At 47.0% G+C, this 15,654-nt stretch overlaps 1 protein-coding gene across 1 annotated transcript in view; it reads left to right on the top strand.

The window, feature by feature from the left end:
- Positions 1–380: 380 nt before the first annotated feature.
- The window catches only part of SLC5A11 (solute carrier family 5 (sodium/inositol cotransporter), member 11), a 74,033-nt gene continuing 58,759 nt past the window's right edge, over positions 381–15,654 (top strand). The window contains exons 1-3 of the mRNA XM_011987964.1: positions 381–492; positions 710–913; positions 13,261–13,419. Coding sequence (XP_011843354.1) covers positions 13,285–13,419 — 135 coding nt within the window. The 5' untranslated portion in view covers positions 381–492; positions 710–913; positions 13,261–13,284. The remainder of the gene's footprint in view (positions 493–709; positions 914–13,260; positions 13,420–15,654) is intronic.

Consider the following 15,654-nt stretch of genomic DNA (forward strand, 5'->3'; position numbering starts at 1 on the left):
CACTCCTTCTTCTCTCTCTCTCTCTTTTTTTTTGTTTGTTTTGAGATGGAGTTTCACTCTTATTGCCCAGGCTGGAGTGCAATGGTGCAATCTCAGCTCACCACAGCCTCTCCTCCCAGGTTCAAGTGATTCTCCTGTCTCAGCCTCCTGAGTAGCTGAGATCACAGGCATGTACCACCACACCTGGCTAATTTTGTATTTTTAGTAGAGACGGGGTTTCTCCATGCTTGTCAGGCTGGTCTTGAACTCCCGACCTAAGGCAGACACCTGTTCTTTGCCGTGCCTCCGTCTGGGGAGTGTATGGAAAGGGGCACAAGCAGTGGTTGCTGTTCCTGTTGCTGCCACTGCGGTGAGGGCTGTGACTGGACGTCCCTCCTGGCACTTTGCCTCTGTCCCCTCCATCCCCTGCCAGCATTTTTCCTCCCCCCCCTTCCTCCAGCTCGTCCCAAGCCTGCCTGTCCCCAGCATGGAGGCGGGACAGTGGAAGAGTGGGTGAGTGAAGCAGGATGGTGCCTTGGGCTCCAGCATCTCCCCAACCCCTCCATGCCATGGGTCCCCCCAGGTGAGGGCCCTGGTGGAGGACAGTGTGGGCAAAGCATGGGGAATGTCACCTTCCCCATCTGCTCAGAATTCAAGGGTCCTGGGCTGGGCCCGGTCTCTCTTCTGCCCCTGGGGAGATCATTCACGCTTCCTTTAATCCCTGCCACAGCTGAGGCTGGAGTTTGGAGTTTGACCTGCTTGGAGGCTCTCAGCAGCAGGCATATAGAAGGAAGGTCACTGCTGTCTCTGGAAGCTCTTGGCTGCAAAGGGAGAGGATCCTGGGTGTCTCCCTCCTTACAGCCATCGCCACCTTCTAGTGCCTTAGAAGCCACTGACAGCCCCCAGGGCAGGTGAGCCCTGCATCTGAAATAAGGTAAGACACCCCCTGCCCCCAAACAGGTAGCCACTCTCCAAACTGGGAAGTTGGTCTGGGGACAGGTGCTGGCAGAAGGACTCCAGCTGTCACCTGTGGGGCAGGGGAAGCTCAGCCCTCTCTGCAGAAAAAGCTTGTCATGCACCAGGACAATGGAGTGTGTTTGTGAGGTGGGCATGGTGGTGTGAAGCCAGCAGCTGGCAGCCAGCAGCACCGTACGTGGGTCCCAGCTCTTCCACTTAACCAAGGTCAGGGACATTGAGCCAAACATTTTGCCTCACCGAGTGGCAGGTTCCTTATCTGTCAAATGGGGATATGAACCTGAGGCTGACCCACCCCACAGGTGTGTTACCCAGAGATAATGAAGATAAATATATCCACATAAGCAAAAAAAAGCTAGAGGAATGTATTACTACAACTGCAGCTGCTATTAACTACAAGGCAAATACAAGTCTTCACTGGTACAGTGAAGACACATGCAGAGAGCTTTACATTTAGATCTCATCTAACTGACACAGAAACCCTGTAAGGTAGATACAGCCACCCCTAATTCACACACAGAGTCTAAGGGTCATTAAATAACTTGCTCAAGGTAATACAAATAGTGGGTGGCCAAGCTGAGACATGATTCCCTCCCTCCCTCCCTTCCTTCCTTCCTTCTTTTCTTCTTTCTTTCTTTCTTTCCTTCTTTCTTTTATTTCTTTTTTATTCCTTTCTTTCCCTTTCTTTCTCCTTCCTTCCTTCCCTCCCTCCCAACTCTCTTTTTCTTCTTTCTCTCTTTTCTTCCTTCGTTCCTTCTTTCTTTTATTTCTTTCTTTATTCCTTTCTTTCCCTTTCTCCTTCCTTCCTTCCCTCCCTCCCACCTCTCTCTCTTTCTTTCTCTTTCTTTCTTTCTTTCTCCTTTCTTTCCCTTTCTTTCTCCTTCCTTCCTTCCCTCCCTCCCAACTCTCTTTCTTTCTTTCTTTCTTTCTTTCTTTCTTTCTTTCTTTCTTTCTTTCTTTCTTTCTTTCTTTCTTTCCCTTTCTTTCTCCTTCCTTCTTTCCTTCCTTCCTTCCCCTCTCTCTCTTTCTCTCTTTTCTCTCTCTCTCTTTTCTCTTCTGTCTTCTGTTTCACAGGTCTTGCTGTGTTGCCCAGGCTGAAATGTAGTACTGCGACCATAGCTTACTGCATTCTTGCACTCCTGGGCTCCAGCGATCTTTCTGCCTTAGCCTCCCAAGCAGCTGGGACTACAGGCACACCACCATGCCCTGCTAACTTTTTAATTTTTATTTTTTGTACAAATGGGGTCTACCTGTGTTGCCTTGGTTGGTCTCAAACTCCTGAACTCAAGCTATTCTCCCGCCTCAGCCTTGCAAAGTGCTGGGATTACAGGCATCAAAACATCTCCACCAAACAAACCACTGCCCCACCAATCAGTGATTTTCAAATGGTGTTCTGCTGAATCATTCTGGGCAATGGTTGACAGAAGTGTCCTAGCCCATCGGGCACCCTGCAGGTAGGACTTGGGAAAATACCGTCCCTTTTTTGGGAGGTCACAGCGTGCAAAGGGTCTATAACAAAGGCTCTAAAAATCCCACATTTGTTTGTTGTACCAACATTGATTGCATGCCTGTTTGGGGGACACAATGAGAGTGACAGAGGCATCGACCCTTCTTTATGGGGCTTGCTATGTAGTGCAGACAAGGGGTAATGAGAGGATCACACACATCAGATGTTAGACTTGATTAGACTGTGATGAGAAGTTGTGTTTGCCATGAAAGCAAAAAGCTTGGGGACCCAATTTATATTGAGGCCAAGAGGGGGCTCCTTTGGGCACACACAGCAAGCTGACATCTAAAGGATGGGTAGGACCTTGTCCAGCAAAGAGTGCAGGGAAGAGCATCCCAGGCAGAGGGAACAGAATGGCAGAGACCCTGAGGCCAGAAGTCGTGTTCTAGGAATAAAATGAATGCTAGAATGTGATGGGGTTGGAAGCACAACAAAGCACCTCAGAAGCATGGAGATGTTTTGAGCAGGACAATGATCTGATCTGGCTCATATTTAAAGATTTCTCTGACTTCCATGTGAGGGGCGGATTAAAAGGAAGCAAGGCCGGGTGCAGTGACTCATGCCTGTAATCCCAGCTTTGGGAGGCCAATTTAGGAGGATGGCTTTTTTTTTTTTTTGAGATTGAGTCTCGCTCTGACACCCCAGGCTGGAGTGCAGTGGTACAATCTTGGCTCACTTCAAGCTCCGCCTCCCAGGTTCACGTCATTCTCCTGCCTCAGCCTCCCAAGTAGCTGGGATTACAGGCGCCCGCCACCACGCCCGGCCAATTTTTTGTATTTTTAGTAGAGACGGGGTTTCACTGCATTAGCCAAGATGGTCTCGATCTCCTGACCTCATGATCCACCTACCTCGGCCTCCCAAAGTGCTGGGATTACAGGTGTGAGCCACCGCGCCCGGCCAGAAGGATTGCTTGAGGCCAGGAGTTTGAGACCAGCCTGGGCAATGTAGCAAGACCCCGTCTCTACAAAAAATGACAAAATAAAAAGTTAGCTGGAGGCCAGGCATGGTGGCTCATGCCTGTAATCCCAGCACTGTGTAGGGATCACTTGAGCCCATGGGGTTGAGGCTGCAGGAGCTGTGTTTGTGTCACTGCCCTTCAGCCCAGGCAACAGAGTGAGATCCTATCTCAAAAAAAAAAAAAAAAAAAAAAAAATTAGCTAGGCATGGTGGCATGCACCTGTGGTCCCAACTACTTGAGGGACTAAGGTGGGAGGATCCCTTAAGCATAGATGTTCGAGAATTTGAGGCCACAGTGAGCTATGATGGCACCATTGCACTGCAGCCTGGACAAGGGAACAAGACCCTGTCTCTAGAAGTTAAGTAAATTAAAACAAAATAAAATAATACAATAAAAAGGAAGCAAGAATGGATATTGGGGAGGCAAGACTGCAGGGTCTTTTTCTAACCTAGACAGAAGTGATGGTGGCTCAGACAAGGGTGATAGCTCTAAATATGAGGGAAAATGTATGGATTTGTTATGTTCTGGAAGTAGGAGAGAATGGAATTGGGAGTGAATAGATTCTGGGAGGTGAGAAAGAGATGCTATGAATTCTTCGATGAGACATTTGCATACCAGGCACTCTTGGTGCTTAGATGTAGTGCCTGGCATACAGAGGCGCTCACAGACCACTTGATAAGTGAACAAATGAATTAATGCCTTATGGATGACTCAGCTTTCTGGCTGGAGTGGCAGAGTGGATGCAGCTGCCGTTTAGTGAGATGGGGACGACTGGGAGAAGCACGTGCTTGGGCTGGAGAACTCGTCTCTAACTCACACGTGTGAACTTTCAGATGTCTATTAAGTATCCATGAGAAGCTGGTCACAGTGGCTCACACCTGTAATCCTAACACTTTGGGAGGCCGAGACAGGCGGATCACCTGCGGTCAGCAGTTCGAGACCAGCCTGGGCAACACGGTGAAACGCCATCCCTACAAAAAACACAAAACTTAGCTGGGTGTGGCGACACACACCTGTAATCCCAGCTATTCAGGAGGCTGAGGCAGGAGAATCACTTGAACCCAGGAGGCGGAGGTTCCAGTGAGCAGAGATCACGCCACTGCACTCCAGCCTGGATGACAGAGAAAGACTGCCTTGGAAAAAAAAAGTCTCCATGAAAGACACCGCGTTGGCATTTTGATGGACAGGTCTGGGCTCAGAAGCTGCTCTGTGATGTCTATTCTCTCTAGAATATGAGACAGGGTCATCCCTGAAAGGCAGGTGGAGGAGAACACTGTGCCGAGTCCCCTGCACTCACTGGGCGTATGCCCTGTTACCCTGCTGTGGACCATTCAGGGAATGCTGCCCTGCCCTGCCGTGCCTAGAATTTCTTTCCAGATACCTGAAGCTGTGGCTCTCCCTAAGGGACTAGGGGTGATCCTGGCCTCTGCTTCAGCCTCAAATCCTGGGATGTCTTTTTAAAATTTTTAGTTTTATTATTATTATTCTTATTTGAGACAGGGTCTGGAGTGCAATGGTGCAATCATAGCTCACTACAGCCTCAACTTCTTGGGCGTAAGCAATCCTCCTGCCTCAGCCTCCCAAATAGCCAGGCCCACAGACACACAGCACCATGCCAACTTAATTTTTTAAAATTTTTTGTAGAGGAAAAAAAAGGGTCTTATTACATTGCCCAGGCTGGTCTCGAACTCTGAGCTCAAGCAATCTTCCCCCCGAAAATGCTGGGATTATAGGCATGAGCCATTGAGCCCAGCCAGGATCTGTCTGTTTGGCCTTTCTCTAGAGACCTCTCTGTTTCTATGAACCCCATGGCATCAACTGGTGGAGGAGGCCAGGGGTGGTCATTTAGCTCCTTCTTCTGGCAGTTCTAGTCCCAGACAGCCTCTCTCTGCCTTCCAGGAATGACTCCCTCTTGTAGGGCGGCCTCCACCAGCCTCCCTAGATCCAGGCCAGGCCAGGGCACAGCTTGTTGCAGTGCTGCGGGCAGTCAGCGCCACTGCAGCCCAGGAGTGGTAGGAAAGGGTGCGAGTGGCTTCCAGTCTGGGAGGTGCGACCCGTGCCAGTCCTTATCACATCTGGAATTTTCCCCACCAAGGACCACGTGTCTCAGGGTAGTTAGGAGCTCTAGAGTTAAACCTGGGTTGGAGCCCTGGTTCAGTCATTACTAGCAGTGTGGCCTTAGACCTGGCCTCAGCTTTGTTTTCCTCACCTGTGCAATGGAGTTAATCAGAGTCCTGCCTGTAGGGAGGTTGTGACTTGAAAACGTGATTGATGCACATAAGTGGCCAAGGTTTGCCTGACCACAAAGTTTATGCATTTTTTTTTTCCTTTAAGATGGAGTCTCGCACTGTCATTCGGGCTGGAGTGCAGTGGTACAATTTCAGCTCACTGCAACCTCCACCTCCCAGGTTCAAGCGATACTTCTGCCTCAGCCTCCCAAGTAGCTGGGATTACAGGTGCACACCACCATGCCCAGCTAATTTTTGTATTTTTAGTGGAGACAGGGTTTCACCATGTTGGCCAGGCTGGTCTCAAACTCTGGACCTCAAGCAATTCACCTGCCTCAGCCTCCCAAAGTGCTGGGATTACAGGCGTGAGCCACTGCACCCGGCCTAGTTCCTGCTCTTTTTATTTTTATTTTTATTTTTATTGTTTTTAGAGATAGGGTCTCACTCTGTCACCCAGGCTGGAATGCAGTGGCACAATGATAGCTCAATGCAGTCTCAAACTCCTGGGCTTGGGCCCAGGGCAGTGGCTCACACCTGTAATCCCAGCACTTTGGGAGGCCAAGGCAGGCAGATCACCTGAGGTTAGGAGTTCGAGATCAGCCTGGCCAACATGGTGAAACCCCATGTCTACTAAAAATATAAAAAAATATAAAAAAATAAATAAATAAATCAGCTGGGTGTGGTTGCAGACGCCTGTAATCCCAGCTAGCCCGGCGGCTAAGGCAGACAAATCTCTTGGAAGCAGGAGAATCGTTTGAAGCCAGGAGGCAGAGGTTGCAGTGAGCCAAGATTGCACCACTGCACTACAGTCTGGAGGACAGAGTGAGACTCCATCTCAAGAAAACAAAACAAAACAAAACAAAAAACTCCTGGGCTCAAGCAATCCTCCTGCCTCAGCCTCCCAAGTCATGCTCTCTTTTTAAAAAATGGTTTTATAAAATGGATGGGGAACAGAACAAGTACTCTGTATTTAATCACATTACACATATAATGAACATGCCTACTGCTTTTAACAAACCTGTGACATATGTCTAATTATTAACTTTATTTCGTAGATGGCAAATTGAGCCTCAGAGAGGTGATTTGCCCACGATCACGGAGCTCATAGGAGGCAGAGTTGGGATCTGAGCCAGGGCAGTGCAGTTCTAAAGTATTTACACTTTACGCTTTATCACGACATATCTATTTCCTGGAGAGTCTGTTGCTCATAATTAAAATTTGTAATTAGTGTAATTGTTATTTTTGTTCAGGGCAGGGAACTTCTCTTGCTTCTCTCTCTCTCTCTCTTTCTTTCTCTCCCCTACTCTCTCTGTTTCTCCCCCCATTCCTGCCACCCCCTCTAATGTGTTTGATATTCATCTGGAAATATGCCTGCACTGTGGCAAAATAGTACTATTTTGTGTCTTTGAGTGCTGCTAATATACGCAGATGGCTTCATACTATAAACTGTGCTCTGTTTATTTCCCTCCTTTTCTTTCATTATGAAATGTTTCAGACACACAGAAGTTATAAAGAATCATGCACATCCAGAAGCCAGCCTAAGGCATGAAATGTGGTGAATACAATCACAGCTCACCTTCCCACACCTGTGACCTGAGAACCTGTTTTTTGATCTTTTCCTTGCACTGGGATGTGGAAATTTTTCACATCTCTTGGGGCGTGGAAAATTCTCACATCTCCTGGGGTATGGAAAATTTTCACATCTACCAGAGCAAATTATGTCAGTGGCTGAAAGGAAGGGATGAGAGAAGTCCCTGCTCCACTGAGCTTCCTTTTGTGCTTTAGCCAACAGGCGACCTCAAGGGTAGGCTGTTCTCCTTGCCAACAAAGCCTTTGTTATAACACAAGCCGGTGGATCCTCCCCGCGGGCACAGGGAGAGTTCTTCACAAGAGGTTAAGAAGGAGCCACCCCCAACCAGACCCTCCTGAGGCAGCCTGGGAGCCAAGCATCACCGTGCAAGGGACAAAGGGTGCCCAGGGTCGTTTCACCGAGTGGACCCAGGTACACACAGGGCGCAGGAGACTGAGATGAAAACCCAGAGGACGGGGCCAAGTCTACGCTTCTCATTGCTTTGTCCTTCATACCGAACACAGAGCTTAGCACACAGCTGGTGCTTAATAAACATTTGTTTCACTGAGTCCCCAGGGCCTACCACAGAGCATGGCACACAGCCAGTGCCTAATAAATGTTCTACTGAGTCCCCAGGGGTCTACCACAGAGCCTGGTACACAGTTGGTGCCTCATAATGTTTGTTGCACTCAGTCCCCAGGGCCTAGCACAGAGCTTAGCACCCAGATGGTGCCTAATAAATGTTTGTTTCACTGAGTCCCCAGGGCCTCATACAGAGCCTGGTACATAGTTGATGCCTAATAACATTTGCTTCACTGAGTCACAAGACCTAACACATAGCTTGGCACACGGCTGGTGACTAATAAATGTTCCACTGAGTTACAGGGCCTGGCATGGAGCCTGGCACACAGCTGGTGACTAATAAATGTTCTGCTGAGTCCTCAGGGCCTGGCATGGTGCTTAATAATGCTTGTGGGAAAGAAATAGAGCCAGAAGGAGGGAAAGAGAGAAGGAAGGAGAGAAGGGTGGGGGGAAAGAAAGACAGACCAGCCAGGAATGGCCACCTGTAAACCTGGGTTGGAATCCCACCGGTGGCACTGACTGTGGCCTAGAAGCAAGTGGCACAGCCGTGCCTGAGTTGGACTCACTTTCCCCTCTCGTGCCTCCGATTCCCACCTGTGAAATGGAGGTGAAATCTCATTTTCCTCAAAGGGCTGTGCTCTGTGTCTGCCACTCAAATAGAAATCGTGCTCACCAAGTGTTAGGGCCGGTTCTCAGTACACCTACTGCGTGGATTTGCAGAGGGTGGAGTGCATGGAGGGCTCCTCCTGGGAGCCTGTGGCCGAGGCTGCACAGCATCTTTGGTTGCTGTTCCTGTCTCCACCGTGAAGATGGAGCCACGTCCCTCGCGGCCCCTGGCTGGGCCCCACCTCCCGGAGACTCAGGAAGGGCTTGGAATCGGTGCCAGCTTCGCCGGCTGTGGGCCCCACGGCGGTGATGAATAACTTGTTTATCTGCTGGAGCTGCTCCCACCGCTCTCTCGGTGCCTGGCAGGCAGAGGTCTGGAAGGGGCAGGCAGGGACGGGGAGGGCTGGCTCACCAGGCAGCCACCGCCCCTCCTCCCTCCTCCCTCTGCCCCACTCCCCAGTTCAGCATCAACCTCCACCTAAACCTGCTTCCTGCGCTTTCCTGCTCCTCATCTTTCCCCAAATCCTGTTTTGGAAGAAGCACGTTGAAGTGTTTGAAAACGCAGGCTCTGAAATCAGACTGGATTCGAGTCCCAGCTTTGTCCCTTGTCAGCCATGTGACTTTGGACACAAACTCTTGGAGCCATCACTCCCCCTGTAAAGTTTGTTTTTTTGTTTTGTTTTGTTTTGTTTTTTCCTGAGACAGAAACTCACTCTGTCCCCCAGGCAGGAGTGCAGTGGCACAATCACAGCTCACTGCAACCTCCGCCTCCCAGATTCAAGATCCTCCTGCCTTAGCCTCCCGAGTAGCTGGGATTACAGTTGCGCATCACCACACCCACCTAAAAAATTGCATTTTTAGTAGAGATGGGATTTCACCATGTTACCCAGGCGTGTTTCAAACTCCCGACCTCAGGTGATCCTCCTTGCCTTGGCCTCCCAAAGTGCTGGAATTTCAGGCATGAGCCACTGCGCCCAGCCTCCTCCCCTCTAAAGTCTGATGAGAACCTTACTTACCTAATGGGGCTTCACCCTTGAGACAACCCACAAGACAACCCTCCCTCCTGAAGCTGCCAGAATGCTTTTTCTGCTTGGAACCTCCCTTAAGGGCCTCCACCCTTACCCTGAAAGGGAGTCTCCACCTCTAGGCCTTCCTCTCACTTTCTTGCACAGAGAAAGGTTAGGTTAGGTTAGTCTTTTGTGTGTGTGTGTGTGTGTGTGTGTGTGTGTGTGTGTTTGTGGCAAGGTCTTGCTCTGCCTCCCAGGCTAAAGTGCAGTGGGGCAATCATAACTCACTGTAGCCAACCTCCTGGGCTCAAGTGATCCTCCTGCCTCAGCCTCCCAAAGTGGTGGGATTATAGGCTTGAGCCACCACACCTGGTCTCCAAATTATTTCTCTAATCTACTCCCTCTGCTATGGTCTGAATGTGCATGTCCCTCTGTCCCCAAATTCTTACATTGAAACCTGAATCCCCAGTGCAATAGTATTAAGAGGCAGGGCCTTTGAGAGGGTTAGGGTTATGCTGACTCTGCCCCCACAGATTAGATTAGCACCTTTATAAAAGACACTTGAGGCCAGGTGTGGTGGCTCATGCCTATAATCCCAACACTTTAAGAGACCGAGTTAGGGGAATTGCTTGAGCCCAGGAATTTGAGACCAGCCTGAGCAACATAGTGAGACTTCATCTCTATTTAAAAAAAAAAAAAAAAAAAAAAAAAATTAGCCAGGCATGGTGGTGCATCTATAGTGCCAGCTAATTGGGTGGCTGAGGCAGGAGGATCTCTTGAGCCTAGGAGGTTGAAGTTGCAGTGAGCTGTGATCATGCCACTGTACTCCAGCCTGAGTAACAGAGTGAAACTCTTGTCTCTTTAAAAAAAGAGAAAAAGTGATTGTGCCACTGCACTCCGGTCTGGACACCAAAGTGAGACCTTGTCTCAAAATATATAAATAAAATAAAAAAGGCTTAAGAGAGCCAACTTGACCCATCCATGTACCATGTGAGGATATAGTAAGAAAGTACCATCTATGAGGAACGGGCCCTCTCCAGACACTGAATCTGCTGACAGGTCAATCTTGGACTTTCTCCAGAACTGTGAGCAATAAATTTATGTTGTTTACAAGTTACACAGTCTAAGGTATTTGATTATAACAGAAGGAATGGACTAACCCCTGCCCATGTATGGTCTCAAGCCTGAGTCACTACCTCCAGAATAACCTCCCTGCCTGCCTTCCTCCTTCTCATCAAGGCTGCCCCCGTCTGATCATACCACTTTCTTATTAGAAATTCTTCATTGACATCCTTGAACCCAGAGCACATGTGTGCACTGGAGGTGTTGCTGCCCTTCAGAGATGTTTCAAAATTTATGAGAGCATTTTTGGTTGTCACAATAATTCAAGAGTGGGAATACTGGCATTCTGTGGATGGAAACCAGAGATTCTAGACTTCCAGAAATGTACAGAACTTGCCCCCACAACAAAGATTATCAGAGGACCCGCCAGACATTCATGTGGGCAAAAATCCCATTTATCGCTATCTAAGTCCACAACCTACCTTCAGATTACATAAAATGCAAAGTGTTGGAGTCTTTTCTTCCTTAAAAATGTACCTTGGCTGGGCATGGTAATCCCAGCACTTTAGGAGGCCAAGGTGGGGAGGATTTCTTGGGGCTAGAATTCAAGGCCAGCCTGGTGAACACATGGAAATCTTGTCTCTTAAAAAATAAAATAAGCCGGGCACGGTAGCTCACACCTGTAATCCCAGCACTTTGGGAGGCTGAGGTGGGTGGATCACGAGGTCAGGAGATCGAGACCATCTTGGCTAACACAGTGAAACCCTGTCTCTACTAAAAATACAAAAAAAAAAAAAAAAAAAAATTAGCCAAGAGTGGTGGTAGGCACCTGTAGTCCCAGCTACTTGGGAGGCTGAGGCAGGAGAATGGCATGAACCCAGGAGGTGGAGCTTGTAGGGAGCAGAGATCAGGCCACGGCACTCCAGCATGGGAGACACAGCGAGACTCCGTCTAAAACAAAATAAAAATAATAAAATAAAATAAAATTAGCCAAGTGTAAATGGTGGAGTCAAGGTCTTGTTCTGTTGCCCAGGCTGGAGTGCAGTGGTACAATCTCAGTTCACTGTAACCTCCACCTCCCAGATTCAAGCGAGTCTCATGCCTCAGCCTCCCGAGTAGCTAGGACTACAGGCATGCGCCACCACACCCAGCTAATTTTTGTATTTTTAATAGAGACAAGGTCCCACCATTTTGCCCAGGTTGGCCTTGAACCCCTGGCCTCATGTGATCCACTCACCTCGGCCTCCCAAAATGCTGGTATTACAGGCATGAGCCACTGAGCCCAGCCAAGCTGTACAGCTTCTGAGCCTGAATTTTTAACATCTCTCCCCATGAACCTGCACTCTACGAAACATCATGTTGTGCTGCCCATGGGTGGCTTTGTCCCATCACTGGGTTATGCATCGCAAGAGGGCAGGGATCAAGTATTTTCATTCCTGAACACCCAAAGGCTGACAGAGAGTGGAGGTGCATCTTAACACAGGAATAAGTCAATGCCCTAATCACTCGTGGTCAAAAATCACCCTTGGAAATTTTATTAGTTTCTGACTGCTGCTTTAACAAATTACCATGAACTTAGTGGCTAAAACAACATAAATTTATGATCTTACAGTTATAGAGGTCAGAAGTTCTAAATGGGTCTTACTGGGCTAAAATCAAGGTGTCAGCAGGACTGAATTCCTTCTGAATGGTCTAAGGAAGAATCTGTTAATTTGCCTTTTCCAGTTCCTAGAAGCCACCTGCACTCCTTGGCTTGTAGCCCCATTACCCCATCTTCAAATCTACCAACATTGAGTGAAATCCTTCTCCTGCTGTCATCTCTGTGGCTATCTCTTCTGATTCTATCTTTTCTGTGATTACATGAGGCCCACGCAGTTAATCCAGGCATCTCCCTATTTTCAGGTTAGCTGCAGCTAGGCATCTCCCTATTTTAAGTGATTTGACTACTAACTTTAATTTTATCTGCAAACTTAATTGTCCTTTGATATGTAACAACATATTCACAGGTTCTGGGGATTAGAGGTAAGCATCTTTGGGGGCCATTTCTCTGTCTACCACAAGAATCCCTTAAATTGCCCATGGATTTGCAGGGCACTGAGAAAACAACTTAGATTCGTGGTTCAAAGCATGGAGTCTGGAGCAAGATTGTTGAGTTCAAATCTCAGCTTTTTGACCTTGGGCACTTACTTAACTTTTCTGTGTCTCTGTGTCTCAACTTCACCATCTGTAAAATGGGAATGATAATAATAGTGCCCACTTTGCAGGTTAGTAAACACTTAGAATGATGCCCAGGATATAGTAGATGCAATGTGGCTGTTTATTAACTATATTAAATTTCATGGGTGTATATAGCATTGGAACAAGATTGTGGTGTCTGGCTGAGCCTCAGACAAAATTATTGACTTGACTCTCAGCCAGCTGTGAGGTACCACAGAAGTGGAGACTGACTCAGGAGTCTCATTTTTCTCTCACTCTGGGACACGTGCTTGCTAAGTGGAAGAGGATGCTGAAATCACCTGTACTATTTCAGTTGTTTATGCTTCTTTCTATTTTGCCAGGTGAGTGACAAAATTGACTGCAGATTTGATGTGACTTCATTATGAATATGTGTTGAATGAATGAATGAGTGGATGGATGGATGGATGTGTCTTCCCTGAAGATCTGTCTCCACCACACATCCCTCCATGTGGGTTCTCTTTCATGGATGGCCTAGGGAGGTAGCTACAGAAAGGGTGATAAGAATGATGCTAGGATCCGGCATCTGACTGACATTTACCCTTTCTCAGGATCCTGAGGTCTCGTTCAGGACCATGGAGAGCGGCACCAGCAGTCCTCAGCCTCCACAGACAGATCTCCTGGATGCATTTCCCCAGAAGGGCTTGGAGCCCGGGGACATCGCGGTGCTGGTTCTGTACTTCCTCTTTGTCCTGGCTGTTGGACTATGGGTAAGCCAGGTCACTGGGGGATGGGGGATGAAGAGAGAAGGAAATGTCTATTTAGAGGTCTGGAGTTAACCTCATCCTTTTGGAGCTAAGATACTGACTGTGAGAGGAAGAAACTAACACAAGGTTATAGAGTAATCAGAAAAATTTTAAACATGCATTAGGTGTGGACTATTGTCAGACACTGTGTTAAGCATTTTCACTTACGTTTCTCATGTAATTTTCACAGTGCCCTGTGAGAAAGATGCTATTACAATATCCATTTTACAGATAAGGAAATAGAGGCCCAAATAATTTCAGATCCTCATCCTGTAAGTAAGTTAGGAGATCTGGGGTTGGAATCCCTGTCTCCCTTATTTTGAAGCTCATGGTTTTGTTTTTGTTTTTGTTTTTCGTTTTTCATTTTGTTTTTGTTTTTGTTTTTTTGTTTTTTGAGATGGGATCTCCCTCTGTTGCCCAGGGTACTAGAATACAGTGGTGGCAATCATAGCTCACTGTGGCCTCAACTTCTTGGGCTCAAGTGATCTTCTTACCTCAGCTGCCAGGTAGTTAATTTTTAATTTTTTTTTTTTTTTTTTTTTTTTTGTAGAAATGGGGTCTCGGTATCTTGCCCAGGCTGGTCTCAAATTCCTGGGCTCAAGCAGTTCTTCCATCTCAGCCTCCCAAAGTGCTGGGATTACAAACAGCCCAACTTTGTTTTTTTACTCTAAAGAAAAATTTTAAAGGCAATACAATCACATGGTTCAAAAATAAAAATCACTTATGAGAAGTGATGAAAAGTCTCAATATTAGCCTTCTCTCCACAGGTAACCAGTATTATTAGTTTGTTAGTACATTAGCATATTGTTCAAGTGTCTTTATGCAAATCCAAGCAAATTTTACTATGTGTATTTCCCTCTTCCTTAAACAGAAGGTTGCTTATACTGTTTTTTAACTTGTTATTTTTCACTTCTCAGTATCTTTTAGATATGGTTTCACATTAGCACATAGATATTCCTTATCTTCTTAAAAGTTGCACAATATTTCCTTAGATGATTGTGCTGTAATTTATTTAACTAGTCTCAGGCTGAGGGTCATTTGGATTGTTTCCAATCTCTTACTATAATAAACTATACTATAATAAACAAACCCTGGCTGGGCACGCTGGCTCATGCCTGTAATCCCAGCACTTTGGGAGGCCAAGGCGGGCGTATCACTTGAGGCCAGGAATTTGAGACCAGCCTGGCCAACATGGTGAAACCCCATCTCTATGAAAAATGCAAAAATTAACCGGGCATCGTAGTGGGTGCCTGTGTTCCAGCTACTCAGGAGGCTAAGGCAGGAGAATCACTTGAACCTGGGAGGCGGAGGTTGTGGTGAGCCGAGATCACGCCATTGCACTCCAGCTTGGGCAACAAGAGTGAAAATCTGTCTCAAAAACAAACAAAATAAGTAAATAAATAAATAAACTCTGTACACTATTTGGGAGTGTAGCTATAAGACAAATTCCCTGCAGCAAAATTGCCAGGTTAAAGAATATACGCATTGGTATTATACTAGTTTGTGTCAAATTGCACTCCTTAGGTGTACACATCAGAAATGATGAGGAAGTCTGTTTTGTCGCATTCTCACCAACAGTGTATTGCCAAACTCATTTTTGTCAGGCTAGGAAAAATAATATCTCAAAGTATTGTTAATATGTATATATCTTATAATGAATGAGGCTGGGCCCCATAACATATGTTTAAACACCATATATTTTCTTTATGTGAACTATGGCTTCATATCGTTTGCCTTATTCCTATTAGGTTCTTCTTCTTTTTCTTGTCAATTTCCAGGAGCTCTTTTTGTATTAAGGATATTAACAACTTTGAGATAAAAGGTCAGGCGCAGTGGCTCACACCTGTAATCCCAGCACTTTGGGAGGCCGAAGTGAGCAGATCGCTTGAACTGAGTTCAAGACCAGCCTGGCAACATAGTGAGATACCATCTCTACAAAAAACACAAAAATTAGTTGAGCATGGTGGCACATGCCTGTAGTCCCAGATACTTGGAAGGCTAAGCCAGGAGGACTGCTTGTGCCTAGGAATTCAAAGTTACAGTGAGCCATGATCATGCCACTACACTCCAACCTGGGTAACAGAGTGAGAGACAGTCAAAAGAAGGAAGGAAGGAAGAAAGGAAGGAAGGAAGGAAGGAAGGGAGGGAAGGAAGGAAGGGAGAGAAAGAGAGAAAGAGAGAAAGAAAGAGAGAAAGAAA

Source organism: Mandrillus leucophaeus, unplaced genomic scaffold (genome assembly GCF_000951045.1).
Source record: "Mandrillus leucophaeus isolate KB7577 unplaced genomic scaffold, Mleu.le_1.0 Scaffold32, whole genome shotgun sequence".
In the NCBI taxonomy this organism is placed as follows: domain Eukaryota; kingdom Metazoa; phylum Chordata; class Mammalia; order Primates; family Cercopithecidae; genus Mandrillus; species Mandrillus leucophaeus.